The sequence below is a fragment of the Pholcus phalangioides genome, unplaced genomic scaffold, assembly GCF_987345545.1.
Source record: "Pholcus phalangioides strain wild (caught in Gottingen) unplaced genomic scaffold, Ppha-v1.0 ptg000003l_1, whole genome shotgun sequence".
In the NCBI taxonomy this organism is placed as follows: Eukaryota; Metazoa; Arthropoda; class Arachnida; order Araneae; family Pholcidae; genus Pholcus; species Pholcus phalangioides.
In genome coordinates, this window is record NW_028301596.1 from 31,604,008 (window position 1) to 31,629,184 (window position 25,177).

General features: G+C 38.3%; 1 protein-coding gene across 1 annotated transcript in view; it reads left to right on the plus strand.

Annotated features, from left to right (window-relative positions):
- Positions 1–13,751: 13,751 nt before the first annotated feature.
- Positions 13,752–25,177, plus strand: part of LOC149088406 (uncharacterized) — a 29,817-nt gene continuing 18,391 nt past the window's right edge. The window contains exons 1-2 of the mRNA XM_089252936.1: positions 13,752–14,506; positions 24,691–25,154. Coding sequence (XP_089109062.1) covers positions 14,284–14,506; positions 24,691–25,154 — 687 coding nt within the window. The 5' untranslated portion in view covers positions 13,752–14,283. The remainder of the gene's footprint in view (positions 14,507–24,690; positions 25,155–25,177) is intronic.

Genomic DNA, 25,177 nt, shown 5'->3' on the forward strand with positions numbered 1-25,177 from the left:
CATAACAACCAGATTTATCACATTTACCGTAACATTTCTCTCTAGTTCCTCAACGAACGTGTGAAGAGAGACGTACGTTTTTATTCTGTCACAGGTAACGCTTTGTTTTTTAGAGCCATCGTCAGCTACAAGTTTGCCACATTTGAGATCATCTTGATTGAAACCGGCTTGTTCTGAGCAGAACTAGACAGCCTTTGAAGTTGCTGCTTTAGGTGTCTCTTTTTGTTTTCTTAAGCGTTCGTTGCTCGAGAACATATGTCCGAGACACACTCTTGACATGCGCCGCTTAAAATTACGCTATTCACCTGTCATTTTTGCAAAAGAAACGATGCAAAAACGCACGCCTGCGATTTCTCCGCTGTCGTTTTGCTCGTTTTAGAGCCAACAGGTTTAATTCTTTTAAATTATTAGGAAATGGGGAAACACATAAAAGTTTAGAGACGCACATTATACGTATACGTGATAAGAATTAAGAAAATACTTCGTATTGATACCGACCTTTACTTATAAAGACGGTCTCTATACAGTGGATCCAGCATATAACGTTTTTTTAAAAAAACGTGATGAAAGAAACGTTGTGACAGCAGGAGAAAACGCTTTATTCCGGATATCTCGATGAGTATCAATGAAAGTTGGGACCATGAAAATAAGTTATACTAAGCGGGGAAATGTTACAAGAGAGAACGTTATAAGCGAGATCAACTACAGTGATACCTCAGCTAATAAACGCCTCAGCTTACGAATTTTTCGGCTAACGAAGATCTTTTTAGTGATTCTAGTGCCTCGCCTAGACAATACGGACTCGACTGACAAACATTTTAATTGTTAAGGATGCGCGCACCAACATAAAACAGCCGCGTCATGAGCTGAATTTTTGGGCTAATCATCATCAGAACCACTCGAGTAGAACAAATTAATGCCCACCTCTCGGAATGTTTTTTCCAGATGTATCTCCACTTCTTCTTCTGGAATTTTCGAACCATTTCATGTAAAATGAAAGATTCAACTGATAGAAAATGCGTTGAACAAAAAGGAACCTACGTTTCCAGAGCATGCCCCATTTAGTACAAGGCTATTAGCATTAAGCTGAACAGTCTGGACATTCTAAGAGCTTATGTTTCCCATCTGCATATATCAGACACAGAAATCAGCTCACCAAATCACTGTCCAAATGAATGGGGGCACCTTACGAACTTGACTGGGTTGTGTCAATGCCATCTTTCGACACCATTCGACATAGCAATATGAGCCGGGAGGGGCCAAATTCCTTAAACCCTTTCCACGGTTTTTAAAATTTCTCTGATCCACATCATAACTGCCACAGTAGTAATCCATAAGCTCTCTGCAAAATGTCACACTTTTGTTCAAGAAGAATATTTTTTTCTGATTTTTTGCAGGTGGCACTGCCCCCCCCCCCCGACTTTGAGAAAAATTAACCAAGGAAGAGAAATACTCTAGCTTTTCCTCTCTATTACAGTATTTATACTGTGTAGATGTCTGTCCCTATGCTACCCCGAAGAAGAGGAAAAGTGTCGACACCTCTCTCCTTCTGTTATCAAAATGAGAACAAATGTAGGCCGACTCCACCCACTGATAGCTGATTTGAGAGATTGGTGGGGGGGGGGGGCGGAGGATTAAGGAAACGGGATATCTCGGAATGCCGAATTGCCCAAGTACAAAGTATTAAGAGTTTGGCGAGATATTTCGTCAGTGCCACTGAGACAAAGACTCTCCATCATCAGAAGAGAAGCATGCAGGGCCCGACTTTGACTTGATTCTTTGCAAAAGAGGTAGTACATGTTTTGTGTAAGCACATCAATAAAGGATAGGCCTACAGGGGGATTCAGAAAAGATGGAAAAAACTGGAGAAGTGATAGAACACACCAATACAAACAATTGTCATTAAAGAATGCAGAATGCATGGTGTAACACGAAACGCAAACGCTTTTTCAGTATTACCAAAGTGCGCCATTATCTCGTACGTTACAACTGTTAGAATGGTTTTGCACGCTGGAATAACTTCACATGGCTGGCGTCCGCGCCTTTTATTCATTGTGACGCTGTTTCTGCTTCTTCCCCAGGTTACATTTGCATGTATAGTGTTCTTTTCCTCCAGATAAACTTCGACGGGAATGCCGTTTTAACGTTTGCGGAGCGGCAGTTTCGAAACACGTTAGTGCGTTTGCGTTTCATGTTAGACCATGCATTCTTTGATGACAATTTCTTGTATTGGTGTGTACTACCACCTCTTAAAGTTTTCCCCATCTTTTCTGAATCACCCTGCATAAACTATTTTAAATGAGAAATGTAATGTAAAATTCTCCATAAAATATCTTGCAATAAATGCCTTTTTTAGCATACTCGTATGATATGAGCAAAGTCATAGATAATGCCACCAAAATTTAACTTTTGAGGTACCTCAGCTTCAACACGCAATAAAGCTAAAGAGATTGCAGTTTTTCTTGCAAAAGACGTGAGCGAACTGATGATTTCATCCTTTTTGATAAGAAGAATAATCTTTGTCTAGAACGGTTTGATATTGGTGACGTTATCAATGATGATTCAACGCTGTCTCAGCATTTGGAAAAAAAACGTCTCTTTTGAACCTCTAGAGTTATTTAACATTTGTGATATTGTGTCACCAACCTGAACCAAGGGTGAAAATTGCTGCTGTTCGTCTGAAAAGGTGCACCGCAAAGGTAACACCGCATTTGCATTGCAAATATACAGAATCTTCATGTGGGAATCTTCAATGAGGATCAAACATGCACATTTTCTTGTCATTATTTCATAAACCATTTTACGGTGACAAAGGTGTGAAATTTAGGAATCGGACAAAGGACTGTGACATATTTTTCTCATGGAGCTAATATTGCAATAATATACATGCTGTGCGAAGTCTATTATTGATTGCCATAATATTAAAATTGATATTTAATAAGGTTTGTTAATAATGGGCACTTTGGAAATAGCATGATGTGATTAATACCGGGATTAAACTATAAAAGTTCCTTTATAAAACTTGAAAAATGCAACCAAATAAGTGTTTGGGTGGATTCAACAGGCTTATTGGTTGTATTTTTCAAAATTTATAAGAGATCTTTTATCAAATTTTTATAGTGTAATCCCAACCTCAGAGAAAATTCTTTGATTTTCCAAAATTTTACCAAATAAAATCTATAAAAATTTGAGTAAAATGTATACTATTTTATTTTGCGCCCCCCCCCCCTAAAACATGGGGGGGGGGGCTCTGGGGGATAAACCCATGTTCCCCATGAGAAAATTGGACCCTGCTTACATGGCAATTTTGGCATTGCTCATAGACTCAAATCTATGCGTTGTTCAGTGAAGCCGATTTTTGCATTCTGTACAAATGGATTATTCCATGTCTTCATAATAAATGGTGTCGGTTTCACGAATTAACCTAATCCAGGGTGTAAATGAATAATGAAGTCATAATGGTATGAATTATGAAGTCCACCAATTGGCCAACTTTGTGAGTACGACATCGGGTGAATCAAAAACATCTCACCGTTCTCATTAAGGTAGGAAAAAACCTCGTTTTGGCATTAAGTTTTATTTTCCAAAAAAGAAAAAAAAAATTTGAAGTGAAATAATTATTGCTAAATTATTACCACATTTACCACAGATATTTTTGCGGTGAGGTTCTGTATTGTAAAAACTTTGAGGCTGCAGCTGAGATTTAAGCTGATATTAAGTTATCTCTCTCTCTCTCTCTCCCCTCCCTGTGTCACTGACAGCCACACGTGTTCAGCTCCCCGGATGGAATCGAATTTCTCAATCCCTCCCCACCCGTTTAAAATAACATGATTTTCAGCCGTCATTTTACTAAAGGATTTAAGTGATGAGGCTAATCCTCTAATGTGGTGAGGGTTATGATGTTGTTCTCGACCGGAATTTCCTGTAGACGGGGGGAAACATGCGAGGGGCAAAAATAAAATAAAAAACTACCTAGTTTTTCTCTCGGAAATATCGCTGTATCCCTTATAAAAATACACGATGCGCTATAAGTGGCTCCGTCATTGGCCAAGATAACCTAAAGATACCGAGTTTTGGCAAATGTAAGTAGGTGGGGGGGGGGGGAAGAGAATAGTCTTGTAAACGCGTACTGCTTGTCACGGAAGAGGATCACACCTGTCACTAGTATATAATTCCTAATCCCTGTCTCGGGGGGAATCACAACAAAATGTTTTCATATAAATTTTAGAGGGTAATTTCATTTCTCGCAAGAGAAATACGAGGTGTCCCATAAATTCATAACTAGTTCAAAAATTCATAAAAAATTGAAGGAATCGGTAGATTTGAATGCGGTTTGCCGAAAAGCCTTTCTCATGAAAGGGGATTTTTTTGGGTGTAGAAAAATAATTTACCTCAAATTTTTTTGCAGATAGAAGGCACTGCATGAAAAAAAATCACAAACTTTTGGCACAGAAACCTTTCTCTTCAGAGTTCGAAACGTTCAATATCAACATCGTAATGAAAACGTAATGTATGTGCCAGTAACAGGAAAATTTAGAAATGAGCTGTTTATCGTACACCCTGCATTTTATAGGATTTATTTTTGGTGCCGAAAAAAAAAATTCGAACTTTCTAGATGGATGGTGCTGCACGGGAAGTCCAGCAGGTGTGATTGGACCTGTGAACCTTTCTTCAATCTCTTCTGTATCCGAAAAGCTTCAGTCGGCGATTCGTAGCACGAAAGCAAAGCAAAAACTTTTCCAATGGTTGTCTTTATCCACCAATGTCAATATCGCAATGAAATATGAGAATCGAACAGAAAAATTCAGAAATGAGATGTTAATCCTGTACATCCTGCATTTTACAGAATTCTGATTTACACATTTCCAGTGACTTACTTCCATGCAGCGTCTTCTATCGCTTTTTTTTTTGAACCGAAAAAAAAAATAAAAAAAATTTCCTTTCGTGAGAACAACTTTTTTGCAAACCGCATTATGATAGTCAATCCCGCTTATAACGTTTTTCAAAAATTGCAACTAAAAACGTTATAAGCGGGAAAAATATATACGATTTGTAAGACAGTTTTGAACCCACCATAGCTTTTTTATGCATTTAAAAAAAAAATTATTAGCGAACATTACGGCAAGATTTAATAGGAAGAAATTATGTATTTTTTATTCCATTAAATACGTATTAACATTATACGGGATGTAGTTTGTAGGGAAAAACAAAAAAATGGGGAAACATTAGAAATCTTACATTTTGACATTGATGTACAATGCATCTTTGAACCAATGATGGTGTTTAACGTGCTTCGAGGTAAATTGAATTTTTTTTTCTGTTGTAACTCTCGAAAGCAAAGGGTTATCATCTACAATTTTTTTTTTTAAGAATTTTTATTTAATCCCTCTACACTTACAGGTTTTCATTTTAATTTGTTCTGAGACATTCTAACTCGAACTGCGTTCGGCAAAGTCTAACGATATTATTACTTCATTTTCCGAAATTTCAAATATCATGAAAGCATCGTATTGGCTGTTCTGTGAAGAAATAAATTCCAAAAAATACAGTTGGGAAATACGATTTTTCTTATCTGAAAAAGCCGCCTTCAAATGCTACTTGATGCTTTGGCTTCCTGAAAATATGTCAAGTTGTTTACGTTTTGTGTCCATCTCACTCTTTTCTCGACTTCATTTTGTATCAATAGATTCAGAGTTGGATGAGAAGACCCACCGTTTCATTCCTTTGTCACATGCAGTCGTCTATAACACCACTATAAGAATAATTTTTTGGATGTCATTTTTTGGACTCGATCTAGTGGACAAATTTGAATAAGACCGCTAAGGAAAAAAAAAATTAACCTTTTCTGAAAAGAACTTTTCCTAGTTCTTATCTGTTAGTCTACCTATTCAGTGGCATAATTCGATCACCCTGGTGTATGTGAACAGTGGTAAAGCCGGGTTTTCCTAGGAGCAGGTTTCTACAGCGCGTATTGGTCAAAAAACCTGAATTTCAGGCTTTTAACCAATCAGCATCTTCACGTTGCACACGGCGCAAAAATTCTACTCCTAGGAAAACCAGGCTTTAGGGCAGTTTCTGCTCTGCACACTATTATTGTTGGACAAAGTGAGAGGAAAAAGTAAAATAATATTAAAATTATTATGCCTAATCCTTGAAAAAAAGAAAGAAACGTACTTTCAGCGCATTTGATTCAGTGGGCCACCAAATTTTCTGGTCAGTTCTCCAAGAGTTTAATCTTAGTGCAAAATTTGTTTCCATGCCCACAAAAAAGCTGCCGCAAGGGTGCGCTGCTCATTAGAATATACTGAGGTGTTCAATATCAATTCTGTTGTTCTTCAGGGAGAAATTCCGATTCTCATTTTGCTCTCACTGTTCTTGAATGACCACATAATTCTCTTAAATTCTGCAGAAATAAAAGATTTGTTTTTCCCTGATGGAACACAACTCAACATCTTGGTGTACGTGGATGACGCAGTGTTACTGCGGACTCCCCTATGAATTTAAGATGAAAAATTGATATTCTAGAGCAATTTTGTAGGGACTATAAATTAACGGTTAATGTGAAAAAAACGAAAGTCTTGGTCTTCCGTAGAGGGGGGGGGGGGGGGGAGGTCAAAAACGATACATTCTTCTACCAAAATAAAAAATTGGATACCGTTAATTCTTATACTAATCTTGGAATTCCCTTTTCTTCCTCTGGAACATACTATCTGGCAAAAAATCATTTCCAAGCGAAGGGTATATCTGCAATACGTATATTATGTCCTATTCTTCTGGGAGACAAACTCAATTCGCCTTATAGCTGGTTTAAACTATTTAACGGTATGGTAACTTCTGTTTTGATCTATGGCTCACCAATTTATCGATACATTACCTTCATCAACTCGACAAACTCTTCTTTTTGTTAAAAAATTATTTAATTTGTCAAAATATACTCCAAATTACATATTGCGATTGGAACTCGGATATACTTTTTTATTTATTACATTCATAAAGTTGATTGTTAAATTCTGGATACGTATTCTCAAAATGCCGGATTCTAGACTTAGTAGGAAATCATATTTACACCAATACAGCAACTCGATCATTGAATCACAATTTAAGTGGGCATCAGAAGTCAAACTGTTCCTTGAAAAATCTGGCTATGGGTTTGTGTGATTTGCTCAGAATCCCAACACAGCTGTTAAGTTTCTGCCACAACAATTCTCCTAACATATGTAGACCAAAATCTCCAAATTGATCTGAATGCTATGGAAAATATTAATAATCACCCTCATTATAAGTTTCTCAAATCCCACATATTAGTTGAGGATAACATGGCATCAAAAATCGATGTCACACTATCTCATAAACAATATCACTCAATTTTCAATTTCGTTGTAGCTGCTCAAAGACTAAAAAGTTTTATTCTCGCGGAAAGAGAGTATGCGAATGAATCCTCTACATAAATATATTTTGATGCACTCTCTTTGATATATATACATAGGCGTACGCAGAATTTTCTCAGGGTGGGGGGTTCAATTTTTTTTTTCTTGTCAGGGGGTTATGTTTTTTCCTGAAAAATAGCACTATAATCTCGGCTTGTGGGGAGGGGGGGGGGGGTTCTAACCCCCCCCCCTCCCCACAAGCCGAGATTATAGTGTATTTTGTATATATAGTATATATACCCTTTGCGTACGCCAATGTATATATATATCAATAATTAATATATATTTATATGTATTCTATTTAAAGTATTTCTCCTCTAATGTGTGTTCCTCTTCAATGCGGCTATTTTTAAATATTTTATATGTATAAATATATTTTTCTTACGTTTTTCAATGCATTTTTCCTAATGGTTGTTTATACAAATACAAATACAACGCCACAACAGGCAAATTGCCCAACGAGGTGGCTGACTTAAGAACATCATGGATCCCCGAGCCCCTACCTACTACTGCTACACCACACATGCACCCCCCCCCCGCGGAACCCCCAACGAATCGGTATATGCGGGAATGTGCGTGTACGTGTAGTGCAACCTGACGTAAAGTTTGTTTCTGTGTAATGCTTGTTATGTGTAGTGCTGTCATCTGCCCCCAGTTTTTACTAACTATGAGTGAAGTGTTATGGTTGAATGATTTACCGTTGTAGGACTGTTGCTCTCTGTGGCGAGACTTTTTAACGGGGAGATCGGCTCGCGTTTGCGCCTTGAAGTTGGGAACCACAGAAAACCAACTTCAGCCGACCACCACTGTGGGGTTCGAACCCGGATCTTCGCATCACGAGTCCGGCACTATAACCACTCGACCTCCACAGTGGCTTCACAGTTTGTTTTATTTTGTTTCATCACGAATGTATTTCACTCCGTGCAATCCTTTCCCCCATCTCAAATTGATCGTTCTCATTCCATCTCATTCTTCAGTGTATGATATATGTATATTCAAATGCCACCAAATTGTAATAGGCGGCCTAACAATACAATTTTGTCTGTTTGTCTGACTTCCTTATTGAAACTGCAGCACAGACAACAACATTTTATTATTGCAATTTTTAGTTTTTTTAATTTGCAATAAGAGTGATATTAAAAAGAAGTGAAGATAAAAGAAGAAGTGATGTTAAAAAGAAACTGATGGCTACCGAAAGTGTACGTTACATTAATTATGTATATTTTGGCATAAGACGCATTGTGAATCAGAGAAGTTGTATCGGTGAGAATCTATTTAAAATTCTCCAGATTAATTATTTTAGCCGCTGTGGTGGTCGAGTGGTTATAGTGCCGGACTCGTGATGCGAGGATCCGGGTTCGAACCCCACAGTGGTGGTCGGCTGAAGTTGGTTTTCTGTGGTTTCCAACTTCAAGGCGCAAATGCGAGCCGATCTCCCCGTTAAAAAGTCTCGCCACAGAGAGCAACAGTCCTACAACGGTAAATCATTCAACCATAACACTTCACTCATAGTTAGTAAAACTGGGGGCAGATGACAGCACTACACATAACAAGCATTACACAGAAACAAACTTTACGTCAGGTTGCACTACACGTACACGCACATTCCCGCATGTACCGATTCGTTGGGGGGTTCCGCGGGGGGGGGGGGGTGTGCATGTGTGGTGTAGCAGTAGTAGGTAGGGGCTCGGGATCCATGATGTTCTTAAGTCAGCCACCTCGTTGGGCAATTTGCCTGTTGTGGCGTTGTATTTGTATTTGTATTTGTATTAGTCCAGTGGGTTTATTAAAGGAGACACGGGGCCCCTCAACCCTCGAGTTTTACAGGGGGAAAGGGCAGAAATATCATCGAAGGTTTCTCTATCAGAATTTTTTTTTTTTTTTTTTTCACTGAACACGTGTGCATCCATTCCCCAGCTCGCCGCGACACGCCTGACAGACAGATGCTGGCGATTCACTTTGAGAACAACTACCAGAAGGTACGAACATAGTGCATGCTGGTGACCGATTCGGCAAGTCAGCACCGTTGCTGATTGGTTTTTAACCAATCCGTAAAGGCGCCGACTCGCAGAATCGAAAACCAGTGTGCATTATCTTGGTACCCTTATACCTTTAGACAATATTTCAACGGTTATAGCTCTTTGGTAGGCGAAGGGGAAGAGTTGACAGGGCTCTAGCTCGGAGCTGTCTTAACAGCAACATGCCCTTCCAGGCAAATTGATGTTCTGCAGCCTCATAACTTGGCCGAAGTACCTGATTTTTGATTTCCATAGTTAATGTAAGAACATAGTGTGGCAGGCTTTCCGATTCCGAAAGTCGGCGTCGTCACGGACTGTAGGTTATTACTTTTTAATTGAAAATTCTTTGAAATTTCAGGCCTTACTCTCGCAAATCATAGTGCCAAATCTCATTATCACAAGGCCCCCTTGTACTTGAGGCTTCAGTTACATCAGGATTGATAAGCCCATGCTTCAAATTGCCCTGCTTAATTTTTTTTTTTTTTTTTTTTGCGTAACAAGTTTAACAAAATACTGTGGGTTTTCTTTCTTCATTGTGTGTCTGTATAAGCACAAACATTCGGTAAAATAGTTTTATTCTACCACACACGGACAAAGACGTTTTCGGGTCTGGTTTTTTCATGTAGTTCCCTATAAGTTCCATGTAAGCTCCCTTTACGCCATTTCCGTCTACCTTTCTCTTTTTTTTTTTCACAGCACTCAGTACAAATAAAGAAAAAAATGTAGAAAGAGGAGGAAGAATAGATCTCTATAAAGCAGCCAAATCATGTCCATTAAAGAGAACACGTCCTAATACGGCCCTCACTTTTCTGTGTGTATATCTCTTTCAGAGCGGCAAAAGCAAACGCACAGTGCGGGTGCCACAAGAGGCGCCTTGGAAGTTTCGTAACAAAAAAAAAGAAACCCCTCTACCACATCTTTCTCCTCCTCCTAGCGCATAATAATGCTAATAATGCGGACATACACGACGAGAATAGGGGGGGAAAAATAACCCCGATTGTCAGAATGCATTGTGGTCAACGGAGTGTGCAGATAGAAGATGATACGGTTATGCCAACGACACACGAGATGAGGGTCTTTTTCAATCCACTTTTGTGCCACACCGAGGCGTCGCTTTCTTCCAGTCTGGTGTTCATTCGGGGCGGAAGTTCGCACTTTTCAAAGGGAAAACGATGTTCGTGCCGACTGAAAAATCGGAATCTGAATGACAGGAGGGAGGACTCGAAATCTCTAAGAAAATTTGAAATTTCCCGATAAAGATCGAAATTTAGAAGGAAAGCAAAAATCTATTTTGGATACTAAATATCTTTTGGATATTTAGTATCCAAATAATTACAGTCCACGTTGATTAATGTTATCACATCTGGATTTGGGGTCTCTGGTAATTACAGCCCTGATTATTATGCAAATGCTTAAAATTAAAGCATTTTCAGAACACGTGAATATTTTTAAAGGTTCATTTAAGTGCTAAATCATTTTTTATATGATTTTCAAATGAATATTGCTCATAATATTTTCATAACATCGGGTTTTTTCCCGCAAGGGGGATTTAGTGAGCTAATAGAGAGATAAATGTAATATTTTACAAACATCAACTGTTTTATTACAACGCTATTTTTAGAGGTAGCGTCAAAAATGTTCAATTTTTTTTTTAAGAAATAGCTTTTGTTATCGGTATTTCTTACTGAGCACAGCTACGACTAACTAGAAATTGAAAAAACCTAAATAAAAAAATGTAGAAGTTACATGTGCATACGCAGTAAACGCATGCATACGTGGGGATATTTTTTGTAAATGAATATGCACTATAAAAGAAATAGAAAATATGCATTTTGAAAATATATCTGCTCTTTCTTTGCATGGTGTTTTCAACGCATAATTTTCACCTTTTTTTCGTAATATTTGGAATTTTTAACTTTTCAGGATTTTTATAGCGCACATTCTGATTTTTAATGCATATTTCATCATTTTTAAGTGCATTCCTTGAGATTTCCTCAAGGAATGAAAATGAAATTTGTATCTGGTCAACTGAAAGAAAGGATTTTTTTTTCATCATACATCAATCACTACTGACTGAATACGGCATCAAGCACAGAAATGTTTGTCAACAAGGGTGGGGAACACCTTTTCACTTCCTAAATAATCTTGCAGCCTGATAACGGTGACGTAAATCAGCTATGATTCATATTTAAGCGAGATGAATTGCAACCTGGTGACTTCTTTTTCCACGCCAACAGTACGGAAAATTGTAATTAGGGGACATTCAAGTATTACGTCAACATCGATGGGGGAGGGGGGTTTCCGATTTGTTGACTTTTGATGACAGGGGGGGGGGGTTTGGACGATGCTTATGTCATCAACCACCCTTTATGAAGATATGAAATATTCTTAATGGCATCTTATTCGGTGCGCTAAAAACGGAAGTCCCCTACACAGAGCCACTTTAGTGATCTCTAAATGTTTCACGGATCCTTCAAGTGCACTGGAAATGTGTCCAGGCCTTTAAAGTGCTCTGAAATTGTGTGATGTATCACTCAAATGATCCGTAATTATGCCTCGGATCACTCAAGTAATCAATGTTCCGCGGGTAACTTGGGTGATGTACAACAGCACTGGGGCAACACCTAGATGGTGTTGACTGAGAGTCGCTTAATCGCTCTAAAACTGCGCCGCATGTCACTCAAAGTATCTCTAAATGTGCCACGGATCGTGTAACTGTTCTGGAACTATGTCGCGGGCTACTTAGGTGATCTTTGAATGTGAAAGTGATCTTTGAGGCCTACTTTAGTGATCTGAAAATGTGCCACGGGCCACTTGCTTTGGAATTGCGCCACAGGTCATTTAAGATTTGTAAATGTGCCGCTTAGTTCATTTTAACAAGATTAGGTTTGAGGGGGCGAGCCACATCAGATAACCGTCAGGGCCACATTTGGTCTTCGGGTCAAGGGTTTACCATTTTTTTTAAATTTTTTGCATTAATAAATATATTTTTTTCATTTGGGGAGAGGAGCACGAGCCCCCTATGCTCTCCCCCCCCCTCCCGCGTACGTTTCTGATCAAACCAATATGCGTGAGGAGGTGGGGGCAGTGCTGACGGAAAATTTTGTGTGGGGAAATTTTGCTGACAAGAGGGGGAGGGGGGTCAGTTTTGCTGATTTTTGCTGACAAGGGGAGTCAAAAATGACTAAAAATTTGCTAACGCAATACTTGAACGGCCCCTTAGCGGTTTCACTAATTTTAGTTTTTTAATTGGTGACCACATTCCTTTTGAATTTTCATATTTCTTTCAAAATTTCTATTAAAAATTATATCAGTTTCGATATTTTATGCAAATAAACAAATTTATTAAAAAAATATTATGTATAAATCCATTGATATATATTTTTTGCAGGCTTTTAAAAATAGTGATCTGGGCATCTATTTTTCTTGTCATCTGTTTTACTTGTTACTGTGCGTGCCCGACGGGGAATGTATATTTTTGGAGATTTTTTTCAGCCATTTAGATTTGAGATCCATTGTGCCACAAATTTCCGTGTGCACCCAGAGCACCCCTGCTCCGATGACACTGGCTGTAAGGACTTCAACACGAGAATCATCCTGGATCCTAACTATTTTAATTTTTTCATTTGTTCGTAACCTTTTGATCCGAATACGCATCACCATACATAGACGCCAGAACCTGGGAGCAGAGGCTCTGTGATGCTCTTCCTCCCCGAATAATTAATGGATATACTATGAAACACACCCCCTACTGCGTATGGGCTTCTGTCCCGTATATACGGGATGACTGGAAACTTTCAGTCCCTCAATGTTCTTCTCTTCATATGTCGGTGCTTCGGCCACCGTATAAATCGTGTCCGGAAAATACTAAACTGGATACATTCTTGAAATCCTACCACAAAATGAAAAATGAACCTCATGGTCATCTGAAGTCAGAAGTGGCGCGATGTCTATCCCCCTCCCCTCCCCCATAAAACGTATAATGCTGTTTTTCCTCCTCTCCTGTGAATCAGCGCCACAACGCACTCACCCATCGTCAAAAATTGCCGCCAAAAGAGAGGCGAGAAAAGGGCGATCAACTCCCAAAATGAGGCAACCCCGTCTTCCCGTAGGAAATATCTATCTAAGGCGATCGTCGTATCAGAAGCTTAGGCTGGTATTCTTCCCCATTTGCTTCTCGTCCAATCAGAAGAAGCGAAGCGGGCTTCCATTGTTTCTGGACAAACATTTCATTAGGTGCCCCCCTTCCGCCCCGGGTTTTCTGGGGGCTTCATCAAGAAGGGGGGCGAAGGGGGGTATTTTCTAATTGCGTTAACGGGATAGGTCGCACGCTCTACCTATCCTCACCCTCATTCCATTCATCCAGGACATCTCCCCACGTTGTTTCGCGCAGACTTCTCGTGTTCCGGATCCTATCAGTTCGTGTACCGTTGTTGAATTGCACCGCAGCCTACCGCGAGACACAGAGACGTGACATCTGTCAAAAAAAAAAGACAAAACTAACAACTGTTTGGAATTCGTTGTTACACAGGGAGCACGTCATTTTGTGACATTCTTGAGGGACTCAATGTGACTCATTCAGGCACTGCGTTTTGTTACTAGAGACACTTAAATTTTGCAAAACACGAACTGTTTATTCATCAATATGAACGGAAATACATCTTCGAGTTTCATCATCTGCCTATTAAATACTGAATGTTTCAAATAAAGATGTTGTCTTCAGTTGAACCGTGATATTCTCCGTGAGCGAATTGCTATAGATATTGGTCTTAGTCATAATTGAGGACATTGCTACCTGTCATCAGCGTAGATAAGTTGTGATTTATATTCGAAAAATAATGTCGACTTCACCGATAATTGGAGATACCAAATCAACTTCGGAACACCACTCGGGACGGTTCTCACTGTACAGCATCGAGAGATTGTTGAACGCGGGAACCCGGACTGCTCGTGAGTTCCCAAGAGATGGATCGCCGAGAAACAAGGAGAACGGAGGTGACCACCATCACTCGATTCGGCCGCATGCACCGACGGCTCTAGATTTTAGTCTCCATACCCGGGGTAAGTAGCCTACCTTTCGATGTAATTTATCAACGGAATAATTACAAATTTTTAAAAAGAAAAATTAAAGAGCTGCGAAAAAATAATGATCACAAATAGATCCATGTTTATACATTTTTGGTCAAAAAAAAAATTTGCACAAAAATTAATTTCTCTGTTCAAGTAGGCCTACATTTTTAAACTAGAAACGCAGAAATGCAGTGGACCCTGCTTGTAATTTTCCCGCTTGGAAGTCTTATACGTGGTATTTTCGTGGTCTGAGCTTTTATACAGTCGGCCCAGCTTAAACGGTTAGTATAAACTGGCCTACAAATACCAAAGATGAAACGTTGGAAAATTATCGGGAAAAAATCCTATAATTAAGACGATTTCAACAATGATATTGGTGCAGTCAGGGTCGTAACTAGGTATTTTGCCGCCCCCGCGAGTATAAAATTCGATAATTTTATAACGCTGTTCTCTGTTCCCACCTAGAACTGCCGCTCCCTAATTTTTGCCGACCAGGGCAGTTCATCCCCCCCCCCGCCCATCTAGTTGCGGCCCTGGGTGCAGTTACATTTATAGTATCAGTCATTTTTCTAGAATTGAATCAAAAGAGAAGTTTCACCTTATCTATCGAATCTCATTAAAAAAAAGATCCCCCTTTTCTGTTTAAACCTTAATGTGAGATGCAATTATACCATCAATAAGAACGATTATCAGATCATAATGTCTACGAAGGATTTGGTAATAGAATAAAATTTGAGAATCAATATTTTCTTTTTCATCGCCTGAAATAATAATGACTTTTTTCAGCGACGACATTTACCTACGAATTTTTATAACTAAGTTGCAATTCAACATTAAGAGCTAAAAAAAAAAAAATAATAATGTATTAAATAATTCATTAGGTGTGTGGAGCATCTTCAGTAAAGACAAAACATTAATACACTCCATAGTTTATTCATAATGCTTCACAATTATAATTATGTATGTAGACATGTCTAAGGTATTGAAGATCCCTATCAAATAACGCACGAAGGCATGTAGTGCATATACAGGGTGCAGCATAGTTAACAGCTCCCACCGCGATTTACTGGCGAACCGTTGATCCCAGAGGCATACTTCCAATTAGAAAAAGTATCCAAATAACATGTAGACCTCAGATATGTCATTCTTGTTTCAAGGGTATAGTTATTGGTATTATTATTTATTAGTATAGTTATTGAAATAAAAAACTAACTTTTCACACGGAAACCCTGCGATCAAAAACCCAATTGGAAAGTCGTTGCCTTGTCTCTCTAGATGCCGACAAAAAAAAAAATTCCTCGTTTTTAAGTTCAAAAGTTGGGGAAAAAACTGCATAAATGAGGGAAAAAAATTTCTCGTTAAATTATACCCAGTGGTTATAAAACTTTTTTCACCCGCGGCTTCCTTAGCCAAATCATGACCCATACGCGGCTCCCATAAATAGTTTGTTAGATATCTTTGAATATAAAAGAACCACTTTAAAGCATAAATAGGCGCAGAAATGAATACCTCCAGCTCGCCGCGACACTCCTAGGAGCCATGACGCACACTTTGGAAAGCACTAGTTTATAATACTCTTTCCCAACTTTTCTCCGATTTTTGCATTCAAATATCTCAGCAAATATTGCACTTAGATACGTAGTATTTTATTTATTTATTTATCTCAGAAGAGACAGGACAACAACTTTTTGATTGTGTTTTTGAGCACAAAATGTCCTTATAAAAAGTTTGTTTTTTTATTTATGCGGCCCTTTGCAACATGAATGACGTATCTGACCTCTACATGTTATTTGGATAATTTTTCTAATTGAAAGTATGCCTCTAGAATCAACGATTAGCTGCCACTAAAATGTGGCGTAGGGATACTTGCACATTTTACACACATCTATGCGATGTATAAACGGAAGTTGCTATTTGACAGATATTTTTCGCGATAAATAATCATCATTTGAATAATTACTCATTATTGCTCAGCAACGGCCGCACCACCGTTATTTCATGCACACGAGAACCTATTATACCGTTCTTTACAATTTAAAGCTGATTCCGAAATGGCTATGTTAATTTTTCTTTGTAAAGTATTCGAACTCAGCTCCGTCAAACTGCAGCTTAGTACGAGTATTTTAGGACGGTATTACACTATAAAAGTTTAATAAAAATTCTTTTATGAAACTTGAAAAATGTAGCCAATATCGGTTACAATCGAGCGAACGTAATCAATAGGCTTACTGGTTTTTTTTTTCTTAGGTTTTGTAAAAGAACTTTTATCAAACTTGAAAAATGCTACGAATAAGATAATCGGTTGCATTTTCTAGAATGTAACCGATAATTTTATTGGTGGCATTTTTCAAGTTTTATAAAAGTACTTTCATCACAAACATTTATAACGTAATCCCGGCCTTAAAGACATTTCGTAAAAAGTTTTTTTTTTGACCAGAAAAATAAATGATATGTTTTGCCCCATCCTTTTCCACCCTACTCGCTATTCCCATATTAGGTAGAGGATTCTCAACCTTTTTCAGTAGATACCCAAAATCGAGCACATGACCAACTAAGAAGCCCAAAATTTAAAAAAAAAATCGTATTAAAAATATTCATGATCATAAAAAAATGTTCTTTTTTTTGTTCAAAATTGGTGAAACCAGCAGTTTAAAAGATGGGCCAACAGGGCGAGAACCCAGAGCCCCGGATCAAACAGCGATCCCCGAATTGAAAGCCCCATTATTGAAAGCTTTATGAAACTTAATCATTTTAAATTTATTTTAGAATACCTGTAGAATTTTTCGTTTATATATTTCTGGAATTATTTTCCATCAACTCTGCATATGTTGTTCTTTTATAAATTTCGAAATCTCATCATCGTCTGGGTCCCAACTAGGGCCGTAACTAGAACTTTTGCCTCTCGGGCGAACATTATTTTGCCATCCCAAACAATTTTAAAATTCGATAATTTTATAATGGTGTTCTTTGTTTAATTCTAAAACTGCTGCCCCCCCCCCTAAATTTTGTCGCCCGAGGCAGTTGTTCCCCCCCCCCCCCCAGTTATGGCCCTGTCCCAGCTTTGGTCAACGGAACCTTTGAGACGCTTCTGAAATCAAGCCGGATTGTAAGTGGATTCGTACAACCCATCTCGGGAACCGTTAATACAAGTTCGGGTCGTGACCCATAGAACGCAAACCCTTGCTCTAGGTCTATCTAAACAGCATCATCTCCCCCCCCCCCCACCCCAGCCCTAGCAATGTATTGAAGCTTTGCTACAAGTCTGATACAGTTGATGGCGACAGCCATGCAAATTAACAAATTAAGGCTTTTTTTTTTTGTCAAGATGCTCCAGGGGTAATGTCCAGTTTTGTCCAAACGTCAAGACTAGATCAGGGGATCTTCATTGCATGGCCCGGCGAGCTCTGATTACATATGTTTAATATAGCTTAGTTGTCTGTGTTAATGTGAAAACAGTATCTTTACAGTGTGCTGAGATCCGTCCGCGGTGCCACAAGATATTTTAGGGACAATATTATGTAGTATAAATGGGGGGGGGGGAAGAGTACGACACTTTACGTTGCCACCATAGAGTTCGGGATCAGACAGAGGAAGGAATCACAGGGTACCTACTTGATATATTCTAACCTCATTCGCACTAACTTAAAAAGTGTGGGAATCCCTGTTCTTTTTTAGATGCTAAAAAATAGAGATAACCTCTTAAACCATTCGTTCCACAAACTTTTTTCATCAGCGACTGCTTCGACCAATTCATTGTTTATCTGCGGCTCCCCAGAATATTTTGTAGTAGATATTTTCACTTATAAAAGAACCACTTCAAAGCATAAATAGGCACGCAGACAGATTAATACATTCAGATCGTTGCGACGGACGCCTCTGAGTCGCGACGCACACTTTGAGAAGCACTGTCTTATGCGATCGAAACATACTTTTCACTATTTTTGCGTATATCCTTGTGTTTAAAAATTCGTGAAATTATTTCAGAAAATTTGCGAAAAGTGGTGTAAAAGCTTATTTCGAATAATGAAGTTGTAAATAACTTTAATGTAAGTACTAATGTTTCACAAAATTTAGTATGAAAGAGAAGTTTGCAGATATGAGGTATGTATGTTACGTTAAGTGTGATAAATCCGATTTATACATAATCACCGGTAATTATGCATAAACGCCGACCACCTTTTGTGGTAAATTCGATAAATTTCCCTTAAGTTATCACTTTTACTGGCGATTATGCATGGTCCTTGGTAAATTTGATAAATTTCTCAAAATTAATTTTTTTACCGGTGATTATGCATAGTATATCCTTGGTAAATTTACTAAATATTCCTAGTAAAAAATTACCACTTTTGCCTGTGGTTATGCATGATGCCCAAGCGTCACGTCGTTGGTGAACATGATGAATTGTAGCCTACTATATGATATAGGTCCAGTATACATGTTAATTAATATAATACATGTATTGTATCATTAAATCAGGGTACGGACATAAAATTTGTTATCACTGTATCGGGCTCCGACTATATTCATCACACATACTACACTCATTTGGAATTTTTTTCATATTTATCCAAGTCACCAATTGCATTAGGATATTGTGAATAATCACAGATAAAGGTGATAAATTTATCATACTTACAAATCGTCTTGGTAAGTACGTGTAATAACCGGTTATTGTGTATAATAAACGATTTATCACATTTACCGCATCACCAAATGTGTAAAGTGTGTACAATGACAACCAATGAAAGATTCATTTTATCGATCATGTTCAGTTACGAATCAAATGAAAAAGTGTGATTCAGTATGAAATGGTGCATTTTGATAGTCAATCTCTAAGAAATTTTCAATCAACTGATATTTAATTGGGAAAGAATTCTATATATAGGCCCACTTTTAACCAACAAGAGAGAAAAAATGTAAATGGTTTGAATAATCATTGATGTTTTTATTTACCCGTATTATATTTTGAAGCAAATTTTTTTGATTACATAAGATTGTTTGAATTTTTTAAAATAAAAAATGTTCAAAATTATTAATTAAAATTTTTTTAATATATAGAAATTACACAGTGCGTCTCATAAATATAAGGACCAAGTTTTCTTGATTTTCGTGAATGAAGTATAAACGAAAGCCTGATCATTTTGATCATTTTCGTCGCACCACGGTCATTTTCTGCACACGAATTAATTAGACCGGGACCTACAATTTATTGCCGATTCCGAACGGCAGGCTTGTTTTTTATACTCATAGTGAGGTTGGTGCGCTAACCCCTCGATGGGGAACTCCCTGCGGTAGCAATTTTTTGCTGCGGTCAAGTCACCGTTTTTTGTTGTACCCCTGTGTCAGGAAAGTTTTCTGACAAGGACGAACAGGGCATTGAACTCGCGACACCTCTAAACATCCTTTGGTACTTTAGGCGAGCATCTTATCGACCGGGATACCGCGCCCATGAACGGAAGCCAACATATCAAAAAGTTTTAACACACACTTATACAACTAATCACATATAGCTTATGTGTTTGCAATAATTTTGACCCATTTGTATTCAAAATTCCAATAATACACCACTACATACTAATAAGTATGTAGCACTGTATAAGTAGCCCAGCCTACTGAAATAGAAAAACTTGACTACATTGCAGTGGCGATCCCGAGGTATCTCGTCAAACTTGATTTGCTTTATTTCTGTCACCCCGAGATATTTCATCTTCTAAAAACACAATGAAGCTGTTTTTACAAAACATGTTTTCCACTCAATCGTATGCCAGTGGGCGGTGTCAGCTCTTGTTCAACGTCAGATTATTAGAAGAAGGAGTGAGAAAAGAGAGAAAGAAATATACGCTCAGTATAAATGATACAAAATAATTTTTTCCCCAAATATTGCCGCAACACACGGCAGGTGCTTTTGTATTATAGTCAGCGAAGTAAAAGCGATGGGTGGAGTAGATTTTCTTGTTGGGGGAAAAGGAGTTATCTGCTCTCGGAAAAAATTCTTCTTACGTAGCAACTTGTGAAGGTTCAATTTGGAAGGTATAATGCGGATCAGGAAAATTTTTTAAAACCGCTTAAAGGGTTAATGAAAAAAAAAATGTGTTGATTTAAACGGTGTTTGATTGCTCATGCTCAGTATTTTGATGCCGTGTATAAAATACCCAAGAACTTCCACTATTCATATAGTTTGGAAACGTCTCGTGGCATTCATTTTAAACTTCGAAGGCTTTGAAAAAAATGGAGTCAGAGCAAATTGATGGATTGTTTTGTATATTTACAGAGGAACTTATGGATGGAAGTCTGTTATTCATGAAGTTTTATCGAGAAATAATGATATCGTTGCAAAGGAACGAACTGAATAGCAGAGAAAATACAATGAAATGAAATTATGGGTGATGTTCTCCGCGTGCGTTTATGATTATATGAGCAGCTTATATTCAAAAGAAAGCACTTCCATTTTTTCGAAATGTGACTTTTAACCATTTGTGAATCTTTGGAATGAGCTCTATCGGATTATGCAAAAGGATTTATTGCCATGAAAATACTTTTAGTAAAAATGATAATGTAAAGTTAGCCGTTTCTACCAAAGGCCAGTCCATTATATTTTATCACACACACACACACGCACGCACGCACGCACACACACACACACACACACACACACACACACACACACACACACACACACACACACACACACACACATATATAAATATAAATATAAATATAAATATAAATCTTTTTTCAGCCACCTCATTGGGCATTTGCTTTGTATTTGTATTTGTATGTGTAAAGTGTGGGGGGGGGGGGGTTCATTCAATTCGTATTTTTTGTTAGAATCTCTCGATAACGGTCTCCCATGGGAACTAAAATTTTGTCCGCTAACGAGGGGTGCTCGTTAATGGATAGTAAAATACATTGAATCACGCGACGTAATTCAGAAGTGTCCATTAGACACTGTGCCCGCTAACAGGAGTGTCCGTTATGAGAAGTTCTACTGTAGAATTAGATCGTGTTTCTTATGTTAATGACGAGAGGGCAGTAAGAGTAGCCTACATTCCTTGGCTAGGACAAACCTTCTGCAATCAACGGGTGGCGTAGAAATTCCCAATTTTTCAGACTTGACCAGCTCCAATTTTAGTCAAAACGGAACACACATTTCCAAAATTCAAATGCAAATAACTTCCTTGAATGTTGATCAAGAAATATAATATTTAAACATTCTTATGCCACTTCAGTATGCTACATGTTAAGAGGTATTTTCCGCTCTTTTGTAAAGAGATCTATTTCAGATCACTGCCAAGTGGAAATGTTCCCTTTTGAAAATAAGCTCTTCGTTATAACCTTCCTACATCAATCCAAAAGACACATCACACTTCATCGAGTTTGTTGATCCTGGGGAGCTGGAACATTGCGCCATGCAAAATGCGTCCGTCTAAGACTTAATGAAAACCACGCAAACAAGAAGTATCTTTTATGGTATTCTGTGGTTTTGCATTTATTGAGACAAGCAATATATCTTTTCATAAAAACGCCACAATTCCAAAGAGTATCACGATGCCATCATAAACCACTCTCTAGCTTTAGGGGAAAATTTAATGGATAGTGATTATATGTATCATAAAGACAACGCAGGTCCAACTGTACAAAAAAAAGAAGTACATTCCTGAAAAGTTAATAAATTAAACATTTTGCAAACAAGTTTGAGATTGACAATTCCAACATTCGAAGCCTCAAAATGAAACCGAAATAAAAATTTGATTTTGAGGCTCTATACGCTGTATTTTGTCTATGTGTAATCATGAAGTTGGTATGGATGGAAAGTAGTCTACTTAGTCCTCATTTCAAGCTAATAGACCATGTATGCAATAGCATACATGCTCAACAATTAGCCTGCGGGGCAAATGTGGCCCTCAGCCTCATCTGATGTGGCCTGTAACCTCACACCTAATTTTATAAAAATGAATTATAAGTGGCACATTCACAGATGACAACTTCAGTGACCCGCGGCTCAGTTCCAGAGCACTTACGTGACCCGTGTTACAGTTATAGGTCACAAATTTACCGTGGCTCAGTTCCAGATCAGTCAAGTGGCTCGCGGCTAAGTTCAAGAGTACTTAAGTGGTCCACGGTACATTTCCACATGATTTATTGGGCAAGCGGCACATTCCCAAATCCCTCAAGTGACCTTCGGCGTGGTTCCATGTCACTTAAGCGGCCCGCGATACGTTTTCAAACCAATGAAATGGACCTCATTCTACTAAAGGTCGAGCCTCTTCGGCGTAAAGTTATTAGAAATATTAGGAGGTCTCTAAAACATGGGAGGGGGGGGGGAGGGCTCAAACCCAATATTTCTACAGTTATTATAGAGTTATTATTGGGACAATATGCTGGATATCAGTTTATTGTGTGAGATACATATGTGCAAATGGGCTACAGTTTTCAAGTGAGTAAGTGTCAGAATTAAAAAGCCAAATGAAACGAAGTTGTTTGAAATTTAACAGAACATTTATATAAATGTACTTTTGTTAGTAGATCCTATGCGTGAGAGAGATAAATGTATTCGAAAGTTATTCTTAAAAACAGGTCACCTATTTGATCAATAACATGGTGAAAAAAAATAGACTTTTTGTTTTTTTTCAGACAGCATTCTTTTTCGACTCTCGTTGGATTTTTGTTAAGCATATAATGCATATTCAAGAATTATTCAGTTATTGCACAGGGGTTTATTAATTGTGAATTAAAACTTCAACTGTTGCTATATTATATTTTAAAAAAAGTTAGGGCTGGTCCTTAAATACTGTCTCCTGACCATTAAAATACTTTATCGTCCTACTCATGACAGAAGTACGAAGTTCTAATGTGCTTCGAAGATCGTGGGAAATGACGTTCGAATGTTCACTGTACCCATGTTACATTATGGAAGTTATTTTCCTAAAAAGTTTTGTAACGTGTTTCAATAGGGAGGCACATTCGCGTTTCAGGCAAAAAACTTAGATAGCGAAATAAAGTATCCAACCAGTTGATTAAAAAAAAGAGGAAAATTTGCACATTCATGCTTTCGGTATACGGAAGAAGATATCATTGTGTGATATCCCATTCTTATAGGATAAGTTTTAATATTCAAAATGTAGTTATTCTGTAAAGCGTGCATTAACAGCACTTGTTAATAGCATCTTAATGAGTGGGTCAACGGTCCTGGGCCCCACAGTCACGATATCAAAAAGACTCTCGATTAAAAAATTTTGCCCATTCTGACTTTTTCGCAAAATATGATTTTAGTCTGCTATTGAAAATGTGATTCAGCGTTAAATCGCTAGGCGACATTTTGAATAGATTTTGTGGAAGGCTTTAAAAAAATGTTTGCATCTTTTTAAGGCAGCTCTGTTTGGGAAGTGAAAATATAAATGATGAAAATATTGGTTAAAATGGAGGATATTTACTGTTGCGGTGGCAATGATTGAATAAATAGTGGCAGTACACTGTACACAGGATGATTCTAAATTCATGGGACATACTTGATTGACCATGAATGTTATACCCAAACGTGGTAACTCCTAAACAATCAGTTTTGAATGTGTGATCGAATCGCAATGGCAGGAAGGAGGGGGGTTGAAAGTGATTTTAGAGAGTGCAAAACACCACTTCACCTAAAACAAATATCATATTTTTCTGACGGATTTGCTGCAATAAGTGCATTTAACCATTCGAGGGTGAAGGGTATTGTAATGTGGTAGGCCTTCTCATGACGCAACCTGGGTAATGAAAATTCAATCACAAGTCATTGTAATGCTTGATCGCTGTCAAGCATAACCTTGAGGGTCATCGCACTAATAAAAAACAAACTAATCCAATCCGAAGGTGCATATGCACCCTCAAATGGTTGATAGCACATATCGCCGTAAATCCGTCGGAAAAAAATATTTGTTTTTGGTGAAGTGCTGTTTTGCCTCTCTAAAAACGCCCTCCACTATCTTTCATTTCGACCATATATTCTATGAACAAAAATGCTTGTTTAGGAGAGTGTTGTGGTCTTATATCTCTTCTTAAAGTATCTTATATCCCATAAATTTAGAATCACCCAGCATATGTAGATTTTAGCGTGGTCAAAAATGCATGAATTTTATATTGAAATCATTCCGTGCAGCTTTCGCATGATACCTTATATGATTTTTTCCCCCCAGATCCGGCTTTTACACTACGAGACACTCTTAGCCGCTTGGTACAAGATCGGCGCGATATTCATCGCAGGGACAACATAGTGAGTGGACATCATCACCATCATCATCAGCAGCAGCAGCATCACAGCAATGGACGAAGTATCAATGATGTCAACGATGATCATTCGACGACCTCCGCTGTCGAAGTGGACGGTACCCTCGTCGGTGAAATCGACGAACGGATCCCGCTCGATAACTCGGCCCAGTCGCCAATAGAATGCGACGTCGGGGAACCGGGACCTTCATCGGCTGGAGGGCAGAGCGCCGACGATTCCAACAAGCCTCGCAAAATACGGAGGAGCAGGACGACATTCACCACATACCAACTGCACCAACTGGAGAGGGCTTTCGAAAAAACCCAGTACCCAGACGTCTTCACGAGGGAGGAACTAGCAATGAGACTTGATCTCAGCGAAGCCAGGGTCCAGGTACTTACTCATTATCCATCATG